Source organism: Furipterus horrens, unplaced genomic scaffold, assembly GCF_987537825.1.
Source record: "Furipterus horrens unplaced genomic scaffold, mFurHor1.1.pri manual_scaffold_3, whole genome shotgun sequence".
Taxonomy (NCBI): domain Eukaryota; kingdom Metazoa; phylum Chordata; class Mammalia; order Chiroptera; family Furipteridae; genus Furipterus; species Furipterus horrens.
Genome location: NW_028327173.1, coordinates 106594472 through 106609148, shown reverse-complemented (window position 1 = coordinate 106609148; position 14677 = coordinate 106594472). Strand labels below are relative to the sequence as shown.

The window sequence follows — 14677 nt, the reverse complement described above, 5'->3', positions numbered from 1 at the left end:
CTTATCTTTGAAGCTGAGTGCTCCCCTGTTCCAAGGCTATTGTGATGAGGGTTCCAATGGCCTTGTGACACACAGCTGCTAGCTCTGCTCAAGTGTGGGAGGTCAGGAGAGGCCAAGTTCCCCTGCAAATGCAACTCATCCCCCAAAGGAAGATCATTTTCCCTGCTAACTAAGCATCATTGAGAGCTCCAAGTAAGCTCCGGCTGGAGGCTGGTTTGAAGACAACCAGCAGGGACCATGACCACCCTCTCTCCCGAAAACAGCCTCTCTGCCAGGCTGTCGGCCTCCTTCATCCTGGTGCGTGTTCCTCCCCAGCTCCAAGTCCCTCCCTCCCCAACCTCTGGTTTGTATTAGGCCATTTTCCCCTGCTGGGTCAGAAAGACGGGAACCGTGAGCTGGCCCAGAATGGGGAGCAAGGCAGGTCTCAACATCAGCGCCCACAATAGGGCTGAGAAAGACAGGCCCCCTCTCACCCTTCTCCCTAAGCCAGTGTTACCTTTTCCCCATATGTGGCATTCTCACTAATGAGCTTTAGGTCTGCAAGTTCAGTCTTTGAAGATGCTGATTAATTTTCCTTGGTGCTTTGGCCAACAATTTTGGTATGCTGCTGCCAGGTGGCAGTAATGCATTTGTTAGTGGTGGTTCCAAGCCTAGTTAGTAAGAGATTTATTCATTAAATCAGCCTCGGTCATAAAAATTTTCCACACAGTATATTTTTAAAAATTATAGTAACTAATTATAATTTCAAGTCTCATTAATCATAGTGATTAAGACAGTGATACATAAAAAAGCAGAAACCCAAAATAGGCACCTCTCTCCCTGAATTTTAAATGTTATTGCCTTATTACAGATTATCACCTGGCCTTGATTTGGATCTCTTCATTTATCTGAATTTAGAGAAATATGATAATAAAACAACAAACTGTCATATAGCAGTTTTTATGTACAATGACTATTCTAAAGCTTTTATTTATAGTCACTTATTCTTATCATAATTCTCTAAGATGGATGAAGCTATTATCTTCATTTTATAAATGAAAATGTTGAGGCACAGAGATTAAGTAACTTGCCTGCAGTCACACACCTACTAAGTGGCAGAGCTGGTATTTAGACCCAGACAGGTGGGCTATGGAGTGGAGTCCACCTTCTAATTCAGTGCTTCTCAAAGCATGGTGCCCAAACCAGCAATATCAGCATCAATTGGGAAACTGTACCAAATGCAGATACTTGGGTCCCAGATCTTCTGAATTAGGAAATCTGTGGTTAGCGCCTAGGGACCTGTGTTTTAACAAACCCTCTGGGTGATTCTGATGTGCAGCTAACTTTGAGAACTGCTGTTTTAAACCGTTCTTTTAATCAGTATGCTATACTGATGATACACCCTCCACACCTGGGTTGTTGCTAATCACCCAAGTAACTTTCAAGTGACTTATGGCCATGCTCCCAGTTTTAATGCGCTGCTGTCCTTGGGCCCCCTTTTCTCCTGGGTGAGAATCACTGATATGGTGGGTCACAGTTACTGTTGGGAATGTGTCTTGTCCCTCGTGTAAACTGGAGCACTATAGCTTGGGGGCTCTATAGCTGTGAGTATTCAGAGCAACGTGCCATCAAAAGCTTTAATGGGACGTTTTTCTTATCCTCCAGTGGATTTCCTATTTTACTAAAAATATCAGTGGAAATCCTTAACCCAGTGATGCAGAAGGAGAAGGAGGGTGGGGAGATGTACACCTGCAGCCAAGGCCCCCGGCAGCGGGAAGCTATGAGAGCAACTGAACCAGTTCGGGTTCCTACTGTAGGCCCCTTTCTCAGGTGAAGCACAGCCAAGGCTTCCCTAAGTTTGCTGGTGGAGAGGTATTAACCTGCTTAGGCACACCATCAGGGTGGGAGATTTTCACAATTGCTCTACCTAGCGGTGCTCTTCCCAGAAGACAGGAAAGCAGCCACCACATTCCTGAAGAAGATCCAATCCCTTGTGTGCTATATAGTTCCCCCTCCCTGCTTACCAGGCCATTGTATCCATATGTGTGCAGGGTGTTCACAGGCTGGTGGAACAAGGAATGGGGGCATGTGGGAGAATAAAGGTGGATTTGAGAGGCCATGGAGCTGACCATCATTTTGAAGGACCCCAGATACAGATTCTATGATTTCTGGCACAGACAGGTGTTATGGATGTACTAGGAGAAGGGGGGTGGTAGCTTTCATGAGGCAATTTTTACCTTTAGCCCTCCACATGTCAACACGCTTCTGGTATTTGTCCTTGGCTTGCTAGCATATGTTTCAGACTTCTTGTTGGTGGCCTATCCTTAGCTTGGGTTTGAGAAGGTACAAGGAAGTAGAGGACATAGAGAAAAGGAATTTCCTGGAAGGAGAAGGCAGTGACTTTTTACAAACAAATTCAGCCCTGGCAACGTGGCAGCTAGCCTATTGTTGCATGGAGGGTCAGTAATGCAAATTCTCAGAGCATACAGCAGGTGATTTCTTGTGACGTTTCTAATGATTTCTCCTTATTGTTTTGATGGCCTATCTTTTATTGTGGTGTGCTGCACATATTACTTTGCCACTCTTCTATTGGGTTTGACTTTTTTCATATATTTGTTCATCTTTTTTTCCCCATCTTTCTAAGGCATTTGATTTTAACATATACCTTTTGCTAACAGCTTGTGAAGATGTATATTTTTTTATTCAAACTGAAAATCCTTGCCTTTTGTCCTTCCTGGTGGCATGGCATTGGAGTTCAGTACCCTGACTCTTGCACCTAACAGGTCTGGGTTCAAATGTCAGCACTGATACTTGCTGTGTGACTTCCGATATGCTAATTAACCCTCTTACAGTCTCCCTTCCCTGACCTGTAAAACAGTGTAATATCTACACCTACCTCATAGATGGCTGTATAGAGTAAATGAGTTGATATACTGAAAGTGCTTAGAATAGTGTCTGGCACATCATCAATACTTCTAAGTGTTTACAAGTAATAAGAGAATTTCATGAATTTGTTTTCAAAATTGATTTCTTTGGATTACTATTATCTTTATGCTTTATGATTTTATTAATTCTTTGTTGTCTGTATTATTTTCCTTTATTTTTAAAGTGAGTTAGAAGGAAAATATCTGGTTCCTACAAAAATCTAATGTTTAAAGTCAAAACTAAAACAATTTCTTCTGACTCCACTTCAAATCTAATAAAGAAATTGAATTTTCAGTTAAAAATCTTCCCACAGCCCTGGCTGCTGTGGCTCAAGGGGCGGAGCATCATCCCACAAACCAACAGGTCCCTGGTTCGATTCCCCAGTCAGTTCCCCAGTCAGGTCATGTGCCTGGGTTGCCGGCCTTGCTTCTGGTTGGGGGCGTGCAAGAGGCAACCAGTGGATGTTTCTCGGGCACATCGATGTTTCTCTCCCTCTCCTTCTTCCTCCCTTCCTTTCTCTCTAAAAATAAATTAATTAAATCTTTTTTAAAAAAATCTTCCCACAAAGAAAACTCCAGGCCTACATGGCTTCACTGGTGAAGTGTTTGTACCAATCACTGAGGAACAAAATATTAACAAGTCTACAAAAACTCTTCAAAAAATTGAAAGGCACAAATGCATTTCTACTCATTCTATAAGCTCAACATTACCCTAACACTAAAATCAAAGACATTAAAAGAAAATGATAAACCAATATCTCTCATGAACATGGATGTAAAAATTCTAAACAAAATTTTAGCAAGTAGTATCCAATGGCATATAAGAAAAATAATATATGATCAAAAAATGGAATTTATCCAATTTCCACAAAGGCAGAACATCATTTGAAAAAAAGTAAACACATATTCCTGATAAAAACTCTCAGCAAACTAAGAATAGAAGGGAACTTTCTCAATCTGATAAAGAGCAGCTACAAAAAGCCTACAGTTAACATCATTCTGAAGCATGAAAGTCTAGTGCATTTTCCATAAGATTGAGTACAAAACAAAAATGTCACCAGTTTCATTCAACATTACAGTTAAGGTTCTAGCCAGTGCATAAGACAAGAAAAAGAAATAAAAAGCAACCAGCCTGGAAAGGAGGAAGTTAAACTGTCTTCATTCACAGACAACATGATCATCTATGTCAGGGTGAGCAAACTTTTTCAAGGTCAAGTAGTAAATATTTTAATGTTTGCGTGTTTTTGTTGCAACTACTTAACTCTGCCATTGTAGCATGAAAGCAGCCTTAGATGGGCATGGCTATGTGTCAATAAAACTTTATATAAAGACAGGTTGGAGGCAGATTTGGCCCATGGGTCTGTATCCTTGGCCTATATAATAAGTCCTTTTGAATCCACCAAATAAAAACCTACTAGAACTAATAAGTTAGGTTAGCAAGGTTTCAGGATACAAGATCAACATATAAAATCTGTTGTATTTCTATATATTAGCAATGAACAATTGGAAGTTGACATTTTTAAAATAATTTTTACAATAGCATACAAAAAAAAGAAATATTTAGGGGTAAATCTGACAAAATATACAATAACCTATACACTGAAAACTACAAAACATTGCTGAGAGAATAAATTAAAGAAAACCTAAATAAACGGAGAAATATGTGGTGTTAGTGGATCAATAATGTTATCAATTCTCCCCAAACTCATATATAGATTCAATCAAGCCCCACAAAACACACCTGCCTTTATTATACAAATGGACCAACTGACTAAAAAAGTTCATGCATTTCCTTTTATGGTTAGGAATCCAGGACGCAGCCCTGCTCTGTCTGTGCACCCAGAGTCGCAGTCTCTAAGTACAGGTTATGAGAACCTGACAGCTGTCAGAGGGGCAGAAACCTGGCTCTGATAGGCTCAGATGACAGCTTCTGTACAGTAGGGGCATGGCGTGAGGGCAGATCCTGCTTCCCAACGTTAAGCCAACACTGAGATTTTTTCTCTACCCTGTTTTTGTTCAGAAGATAGAAAATTCATGGAGAAGATAGAGTGGGTCAGCCCCAGGGGAACTGATCACCATGGGGTATGTTTCCAAAGGAAGAGTGGGAACTACAGCAAATAAATCATCACTGTGGTGGTCACTACCATGGCTCTAAAGGGCAAAAGCACCAGAGCTGGATGTTGCCAGCACGTGGGCTGAGAACTGCTTCTCAGTCTAGCGCACTCAGTAGCAGAAACAAGTTCTAGACCCCTCTGTGCACCATCTTCCAAGCACTGTGGAACATGAGACAGGTGGCAGAAGGAAGGGCAAGCTCAAGGTGCCGGGCCATGGTGACCACAGGAAGGGAGGTTTCAACTGGAGCTTTCAAGGAGACCATTCCAGGGAACTTTGGAAGCTTTCCTGCTTGGTGACCTTATTTTTACTATTCTGAGTCTATAGTTTACCACCATGCTATCAGTTTTTCTTTGAGATGACTGCATTGACCATTCGTTAGGAATGTAAGGGAAGTTGGCTCCATGTTGCAAAATGAAAGGTAGTACACGGTTTTCTTAAAACATGAAAGGTTTCAGAAAATACATTTTAAAGTGTATTGCTCAATCAATCCCTATCATCGTCGTCGTCGGCAGCCGTCCGTCTCGAGAGACGATGGTGTAGCTTCTCAAGAGTATCTGCACCGCCGAGAATGGTTGTGCAGTCCGACTCGGGAGTGACACGGTATCTGTCTCCTCCCGTGTTGAATCGACATCTTGCGATGACGCTGAAGCTACAGAGCCTGGGCAGGGTGATATGGAGGGTCTGCTGTTGCCCATGCAGCAGACCCCCCCTCTCTTCGCAGCTGAAGGGTCCAAGGGAAAGACGGAGTCAATACAGCTTGGCTTCAGGTGCGCTGCAGGAGTTGCCGGTGTTGACTACAACGTCAAACCGCCTTAGGGACTCCGGCTCCGGATTTTCTGTCAGGGTTTACTCCCTTAGCCTTTCCCCTGAAGAGGTATGCTGCAAGGCAGCGGAGGTTTTTTGGAGTCAGAGTTTTCCTTCTCTGATGTACCCTGACTGGAAGATCGAACCAGCGACACTTAGCTCGCAGGCCGACGCTCAATCCACTGAGCTAAACCAGCCAGGGCTAAATCCCTATCAAACATGGACTTAATAGAAATTATCCCAAATTTGGGCCTGTAGGCTCTCGCTTTTAATTTCCAGTGCATTTACCATCAAATACCTTGCTACTCACTGGTCAGTGGACCAGCAGCATCAGCAATCCCCTGGGAACTTGTTAGAAATACATCATCTTGGGCCCAGCCTAGACCTTCTGAATCATAATCTGCATTTTAAGAAGATTCTTGGGTGACTCATTTGCAAATTTAAATTTGAGTCACACATGTGCATATTCATGTGCACATTAATGGGTGGTCATTTCAATAAGAACTCTAACTCCTCGTTATTGTTTTATGGGCATTTTTAATTACAGTATTCCCTCACTTATCACAGGTATTACATTCTAGACCCGCCCCCCCCCCCCCCCCATGATAGGGGAAAATCCGCAAAGTAGAAACCTTACATTTATTTTAGTTTTTATATATATTTTAAGGCTTTATAAACCCTTCTCACACACTTATAAACCATTCCCAGTCCCATATTAACCTTTTCCACACTTTTATAAACACTACTTATGTCCTTAAACATATTCTAAACTCTTAAACCTATGTAACTTTAACAACATATGTATACAGTACCGCGAAATCCCACGATATAGCAAAAAATCCACGATAAATAGTTAAATATAATATTTTTTTAAATCCCACAATAAATGAACCGCGATATAGAGAGGGACTACTGTACTTTGTATGCAGTGTAGTCACCTCCCCCCAGACACGTGCGCACGCGTATACACACACACACACACACACACACACACCCCTTATGTAAACCAGAGACCATTCCTCTTGATGACCAGTGTTACTCTTCCAGGAAAGATAAAATGAAGCTCATGAGTGTGTTTAATTGGTGTTCATTTAATATTTTTTATTATCGAAGCAGCCTACATCATTACAGAAATATTTGAAAATGCAATAAAAGGAAAAACTTATAATCCTATCATTCAAAAATAATCATTGTTGTTTTTAGTAGGTTTTTTGGTGTTTTCTAGTCTTTCTAACAGAATCTTTATAGTGGTTCATTCACTATGTATTCGAGTATATAAGGTGTAGTTTTATAATATATAACAAACATCTATGGAGGATAGAACATAGAAAGGATAGATAATAAATGTGTAATTTTGTATTCTGCTTTTTTCTGTTAACATTTATATTTCTCCAGATTATTCATTCCTTGTAAGCATTGTTTTATATGCCTCATAATATTTCATTGAGTATATAAACCTTCCTTTACTTAACTATTCCTTCATTGCATAACGTTTAGAGTACTCACTTTTTTCATTTTGCTAAGTAGTATACAATGAAAATTATTGTGTATACAGCATTTTTCTATATACTTTCAGTAATTTTCTCAGGATAAATTTCCACAAGTCAGAGACTGAGTTTAGATTCACATAGCAAAACCCACAGTAGCCCTGGCTGGTGTGGCTCTGTGGATTGGGCACTGGCCTACGAACCAAAGGGTCATAGGTTTGATTCCCAGTCAGGGCACATGCCTGGGTTGCAGGCCAGGTCCCCAGTTGGGGGAGCGAGAGAGGCAACCATACAGTGATGTTTCTCTCCCTCTCTTTCCCTCTCCCTTCCCCTCTCTCTAAAAATAAATAAATAAAATCTTAAAAATAAAATAAAAAAAAAAACCACACAGAATATGTGGTTTAAACATAACACTGAAAAGATAAGCCAAGGTCCATCACAGAGGGCTGTGTGCTTGTCCGCACCAGGTAAAGAGGAAACCACCCATTGACAAGACAGAGTGGGATGGCTTCTTTGATGAGACCGGTCAGCTGGCCAAGTCACGAGACTGCATTTGCATTAACATCCTGGAAAGGGTATGGTGCCCAAGCTACCATTGGCCTTCCCCTGGAACCAGGGGGCATGGGTGGGCAGGGGGCAGTGGCATTTGGGAGGGGCCCTCTTGGCAGGCACCGGAAGAACCTATGGCTTGTCATCTCCCACCCAACCCCAGGGCCTGCACCCCTTTGTGAGGACGGAAGCCTGGAAGTTCCTCACGGGCTACTACCCATGGCAGAGCTCCCGGGATGAGAGGCTCACAGTGGACAGTACAAGAAGGTAGAACATTCCAGATTCTGTCAGGGGAGGGTGGGCAGCTGTGCAATGGGAAGGGGTGTTCACCTCAGCCTGGCAGTTTCAGTCAGACTGCAGACACACTTCTCATTCTGCGCAGCCAAATCTCCACAGCACTCCCGGCCCAGGGCCCACACCCAGGAGGGCCCGCTCACTGACAACCCAGTTCCAATTACAGACTGCAACCTGGACTTGACCCCAGCAGCTGCTCTCTGCACCCCCCTCAAGACCCTTTCCCTCCTTCTTTGGGGCTTGTGCAGCCCCCTGGAGGGGCACAGCATTGATACACAGGGTGAGGCAGAGAAACACCCGGTGCAGTAGGGGATCTAAGGGCCAGCTGGGGGTCCTGCGAGTCCAACAGGAGCCTGCCTCTGTTAGTTTCCTGGGGCTGCTTTAACAAGGCACCACGAAGCAGGGGTCTTACCACAGCAGAAATGTATTCTCTCAGTTCTGGAGGCTGGAAGCCCAAAAGCAAGGAGTTGGAAGGGCCTCTCCCCTTCCAAAGGCTCTAGGGCAGAACTTCTTTGCCTCTTGGAGGTTCTGGGGGCTCCAGGCATCCCCAGCATGTGGCTGTGTCCCTGAAGTTTCTGTCTCCATCATCACATGGCCTTCTCCTCTTCTCTCTCTCTCTCTCCTCTGTGTGTCTCTTGTAAGGGTGCTTGTCATCAGATTTAGGGCCCAACTGGATAATCAGGAATAATCTCATCATTAAGCTATAACTTAATTCAATAATATATATCTGAATTATATCTGCAATGACCCTTTTTCCAGATAAAGTTACATTTACGGGTTACAGGGGCTCAGGTGTGGACATATCTTTTGGGGATGTTTTGGCCTACTACACCACCAGCTCATTGTACTGATGGGCACAAAACACCCCCTCATCCAATGCCTATCATACTGAGGTATAGGCACTAGTGTTAGCCCATTCTACAGCTGAGGAAACTGCAGCTTAAGGAAAGTGGGGTCGCCAAGGCTTGACTTTAGTTACAGACACCCAGTTATTAGGTTGCAAAACGAGATCCAGGTGTGGCCGTGGGACTGCAGAACCACAGGGTTAATCTCATCCCCATGTGCACTCAGGGAGCACAGTACAGGGTGGTCAGGAGCTGGCCCAGGCAGAAGGGAGGGGAGCATCCCAGACAGTGGGCATAGCCCAGGGACCCTGGACTTGCTGGGAGGAAAGGCTCCTTTGTTTAGCCTCAGTCCTGTTCTCACAGGAAGAACTACAAGGCCTTATGCCAGATGTATGAGAAGATTCAGCCCCTTCTGGAAAACCTGCACCGGAACTTCATAGAGACTCGGAATAACATCAGTAAGCAGAGTAGGGTGGGCAGGGCTGGGCAGAGGGGATGGCGGCGGCCATCCCTGACCCCTCCTCAGTCTTGTGGGGGTGGCTCCCAGTTCCTGGGAGCTGCCTTGACATGGATCTGGGTGTCCCTCGATGCCCAGCGCCATGTTTCCATGGGTTCATGTTGTTCCTGCTGGTTTGTCTTCATTACTTCCCCTGCCACCACCCCCTGCCCCCGTGGTCTTGAACTAGGCTAGATTTGAATTGGACAAAGGAGTCGCATCCCTGGAAGAGGGTACAGTCTGGTCAAAGATTTGGAAGTGGAAAGAAACCCAGGCAGCTCAGGGTGTGGTGAGGGATAGAACCTGGGGGCTAATGTTCCCTTTACAGATTCCTTCCCAGGACACCCTGGGTTGGTTGGGAGAAATAAACTCACCCACAGACCTTCTGCTGGAAGTGATCTGGTGCTACCCACCTGTCCCTTGCTCCCAACCTAGCATATGACATCCAGAAACTCTATGACAGAGACCCCCTGGGCAACGTCCTTATTGACAAGAAGAGGCTGGCAAAGATCCTGCTCCTGAGTTATGTCTGCAACAGTCAGGCAGGTGCGTCACAGTGCTCAGATTCCCCTCGGCCCCTCTCCTCAATTCCGTTCTGGAATTCTTTCCTTGCCCAAGCCCAGGCTCTGCCCTTCCTACCCAGCCTCTCTTCACCGGCCCCTCCCCACCCCAGAGTACCAGCAGGGCTTCCGTGAGATGGTGATGCTTTTCCAGTTGATGGTGGAACATGACCATGAGACCTTCTGGCTTTTCCAGTTCTTCCTACAGAAGATGGTGAGGGTTGGGCCTGAACTCTCGAAGCTAACTTTCTGAACAGCCCTTTGAGATTAGGCAGCATTGGCAGCCCCAGGCATTTCCTCTGGCCCTGCAACAGCTTTTTGGGTCCCAGAGGAGCCTGGGAGAGCAAGTGTGGTGAGCACTGGAGTTGAGGAGGGGCTGCAGTGAAGCTCTGGGTACAGCTCTCACCAAACTGAAAGTGTGACTGACCAGGCCCAGTGACGGCACCCACTTCTGGCACTCTTCTCCCCAAACATGCTCTGCCCCCACAAATACTCTATGGTTCCTGACACCTTCAGAATAAAATCCACTGACCTCAGCCAGGCATTCAAGTCCCCCACCATTGGTCAGCTCCCTCACTGCTCCCTTTACATGCCCTGCACTCCAGCACACCCGGGGACTCGGTGTCGTCCAGATGCACACCACGCTGTCCAGGCTGAAAGCTGTTGAAATTGCTGCTCCCTGGAGCACTCTTGCTAGAGGGACCCCTCGCGATCTGAGGGAGGCCTTCCAGAAGCCACCCTCATCCCCTTCTCCATCTGTGCAGCGGTGTGCTCGCTGCACTTCATTTGTCCCGGTTCTGACCCACAGTACGTGTGCGGAGGAGTAACTGTGCTCACTGCATGTGGGCCACACCTGAAACATCTCTGCATCCCCATCACAGACACACACACATGCAGGTGCACACACGTATGCAAATGGTTACACTTGTACACATCACACACACAGACATGATGTGTGCATGGGTGCACACACATACACAGATACCCAGACTCACACAGAGACGTGGGCCCAGCCTGGAGCCAGACACAGAGAGGGTCTCCGGGACTGGGGAGTCAGTGAAGCAGCTGGCTTCTCTGGTGCCCTGAAGCCCAGAGGACTCAGTTTCACTCCCTCCCACCCATCTTTCATAGGAGCACAGCTGTGTCATCAACATCGGGGTGGGCAAGAACCTAGACATGCTCAACAACCTGATCAACTTCCTGGACCCTGTGTTTGCTGAGCACCTAAGTGAGTGGATACCTTCCTACTACCATGCACCTTTCTGCCCAGAACAGGCACTGGAGGGGCCAGGACCCAGCCCCCACCCCAGGCAGCAGACTGTGCCCAGTCATGGGGGAGGGGGAGGGGTCATTTAGTCTTCTCTCTAGGCCCTGCAGTTAGAGTCTAGACAGTTGAAAATCCACCACAAACCATCTGCAAGGGCAGCTGGAACATGGCAGCCAGGTGCCGTGCGTTCCCCAAGGGCGTCCGCGTGCTCTGCCGTTTGTCTGCTTTTGCTCTGTTGTGTGTCATCCCCATTTTCTCTGACCATGGCCTCGGGCTGGCACCCTGCCTCTCTCCCTACAGAAGGAAAGGGTGCAGGGGCTGTGCAGTCCCTCTTCCCCTGGTTCTGCCTCTGCTTCCAGCGTGCTTTCAAGTCTTTTGATGATGTCTGGAGGCTCTGGGAGGTAGGTCTCTGCTGGGGAAGGAAAAGATAGGTCCTAGCCCTTGGGCAGGCAGCAGGAGAGCCCTTTGGACGGAGTCCAGATGCTCAGGATGAATCAGGCCAGTGACCCTGCTCCGGCTCTGTTGGAGGAGCGAGAACATCAGTTCACTCACCTGTTCATGCAGTCCCACCATCTGAACCTCTTCTGAGTAGACAGGGCAGAAGGAGTGATCTTCTGGCCTGGGTCATGGACACCAGGCCCGCAGTTCAGCTTCCCTGTGCCCTGCCCAGCAGCCTCACTCTGCTCTCATTTCCTCAGCTCCCCTGCCCATGGCCCTCCCCTCCACCTGGCTCCTGGGAGTCGCTGGGGCCCCCACAGAAAGATCACACCTGCAGTCCTTTGATCCCAGTCCCCAGGGCCATCAGCAGATGAACCTCCCTATGAACACACCCCCTACTCATCCCTGCCCATTCAATAGCCTCCACTGCATGTAGGATCCAGCCCAACGTTCAGCCCGGAATGTTCAGCCCTATGAATCACCCTGCCTCACCCGCTCCCTCCTGACCTGCTGGTCTCCATGCCCAAGTCTGTGACAACCCCAGGACCTTGGTGACTCCCCTGTATTGTTGACATCAATGGTTGCTTTGCTGAAACTCCACTCAAATGTCACAGATAGTTACTCGGTAGTTCTCTGCCCTCTTCCTCCCTCCTTGTCCCCTCCTCCTTCCTCTCCCCGCTCTCCTCCCTCCCTCCCTCCCGCCTTCCTTCACCTCTGTCATTCTCTCTCTCCCCACTCGCCCCATCTAATGAATTCCTGAAGGCTTTTTCTGATTCTCCCAGTGGCCAGCACAATGCCTAGAACCCCATACGTAGCTGTGAGCACTTGCCTGAGTGAGTGAGTGAGTGAGTCAGCAGTGAGGCCCCGGAGTGCCTGACCCTGGGCATGTGATTGGTGGGTACTTCACCATCGTAAGGGCAGTGCAGCCTCAGGTCACAGGGTGCAGGCCAAGACCCGCCCGCCCATGCAGGTTCTGCTGACTGGGAAGCCCTGCAGAAACTTCCAGGTTCTGGTGGCCTACAGCTTGCTTCAGATGGTACGTCAGCAGGTCCTGCAGGAGGGCATGGCCGGCGATGACATCCTCCTGGTGAGAGCACCCTTTGAGCAAGCCGAGTCTCATGGCTCCTAGGGACCCCGACCCCCCATAACATCCTGGCTGAAGGCCCCAGGCTCATGGGGTGCTGGGCTTTGGGGCCCTCTTTGCCCCTGGGCAGGAATCGTGATGGGAGCTGACCTGTCCTGAGCACCACACTGAGTGCTTTATTGATGAGCTCATTTAAGCGTCACAACAAGCCTGACCCAGACCGATGATGACTGTCATCATCTTCACCCCTATTAGCATATGAGGAAACTGAGGCCTTGAACAGTTCTTAACCATAAGGCTTGACTACCTCATAGTTAATCCCTTGGCTCTAGCATCCTCCTATGGCAAAAGACCTAAAGTCTTCCAAAATTTCTTAAACAGCAGCTGAAGTCCTTATTCAAACACATCTTATGTGGTACCCCAACTACAAAACAAGTCCTGCTTGGAAGCCCGTGGGACCTCAGTGGGACCCCAGGACTCCCTCAGAGCCCCGTATAAAAACGAACGACAGTTACCGCCCTGGCTGGTGTCGCTCAGCTGGTTGCAGCAGCGCCCCATCCACCGAAAGGTTGCGGGTTCCATTCCTGGTCCCCAGACAGGGCATGTTCGAGAGGCAACGGGCCAATGTTTCTCTCTCGTATTGATGTTTCTCTCTCTCTTCCTTCTTCCCCTCTCTCTAAAAATCAGTGAATATGTCCTCAAATGAGAATAAAATAAGCCTCTACTAAAAAGAAAACTACACTTACCACCTCCCCAAACTATACAATTCAAATGTTGACATTCCAGGCACTGTGTCATGTGGGCTGGGAAAAGACCAGGGGCCCCAGGACAGGGCTGAGCAGTGGCTCTGTTTGCACAGCCTGTGCCCTGCCTCCTCTGCCTTCTCCCTGCCACAGGCCTGCAACAACCTGGTCGACCTTGATGCCGAGGAGCTGATCTCCGCTGCCTGCTTGGTTTATGCAGAGCTCATTCAGAAGGATGTAAGTTGCCCCAATTATTTGTCCTTCTCCTCTCCCCCTTCCAGAAAGCCTTCCCTGATCTCCCAAGCCCAGCCTATGGCAGGTGTATTCAGCTTCAGACATCTGTGCCACATTCTCTGCCACCACCCCACAGGGGTTCCCATGTGGTCTTTCTGCTATCTGCACACTTACCTCCTTGAGCAGACTGCGCTTCCCGAAAACTCGGCCCTCGTCAGCCATTCCCTGTGTCCATCCCAGTGGGTCTGGGCACAGAGCTGAGTGTCCAGGGACTCGGGAGAATGTCACTGGCTGGACAAACTGAGGAATGAGAGCAGCAGACCAATGTCTGTCCCCCTCAACCTGCCGGATTCTCATCTTTCCAGGTTCCTCAGCCATTAAAGGATTTCCTTCTCTGAGGACCTGCACAGCGGACAGACGCCCTCAGTGGACAAGATAAATGTGGTGCTTCCGCCGTGAGGTCAGGACCAAGTCTGCTAGGGCATTAGGGGGAGGGCATAGTTAATACAGCTGCAACACAAACAACCTTCTGGAGTCAGTTTGTGGTGGGCAGTGTGTCACAGGGCGCTGAGGACACAGACAGGATTGTCCAATAAGGAGCGAGGCCTGCTGGTGGAGAGGAGTAAACACTGGGAAGACTGTGCGGATCTGGTCAGCAACTCTTCGGTGGCTGAGGGTTTTCCAAGGCTGCAGCAGTTCTGCCCCGGGAAGCAAATAATTGAGGGTATAATGGACTCCAGGAGCCTTCCCACCTCCTGAGGAAGACTGAATTGAATGGTCTGATGGACTTGCTAAATCCATTGGACTCAGTCCTGAGAGAGGGCCTAAACCCAGGGGTTAGGTACCCCTGTTCCTTCC

General features: G+C 47.6%; 1 protein-coding gene across 2 annotated transcripts; it reads left to right on the top strand.

Moving 5' to 3' along the window:
• Positions 1-237: 237 nt before the first annotated feature.
• On the top strand, positions 238-14217 carry TBC1D21 (TBC1 domain family member 21). 2 transcript variants are annotated; one of them, XM_090271804.1, is made up of 11 exons: positions 238-297; positions 7777-7884; positions 8022-8125; positions 9361-9455; positions 9929-10039; positions 10167-10267; positions 11185-11281; positions 11621-11721; positions 12729-12845; positions 13739-13822; positions 14185-14217. In XM_090271804.1, exons 1-11 carry the CDS (start codon positions 238-240, stop codon positions 14215-14217), a joined length of 1011 nt encoding a protein of 336 aa, XP_090127930.1. The 2 variants fall into 2 exon arrangements, with proteins under 2 accessions (XP_090127930.1, XP_090127931.1); XM_090271805.1 differs by lacking the exon at positions 7777-7884.
• The last annotated feature ends 460 nt before the right edge of the window (positions 14218-14677 follow it).

What these genes read in the sequence shown, in the direction of transcription:
- TBC1D21 (XM_090271804.1), top strand. Translation starts at nt 238, where the DNA reads ATGACCACCCTCTCTCCCGAAAACAGCCTCTCTGCCAGGCTGTCGGCC. An exon ending in CCGGCGATGACATCCTCCTG is followed by an intron (nt 12,846 to 13,738) that starts GTGAGAGCACCC and finishes TCCCTGCCACAG; the next exon opens with GCCTGCAACAACCTGGTCGA. An exon ending in CAGAGCTCATTCAGAAGGAT is followed by an intron (nt 13,823 to 14,184) that starts GTAAGTTGCCCC and finishes TCATCTTTCCAG; the next exon opens with GTTCCTCAGCCATTAAAGGA.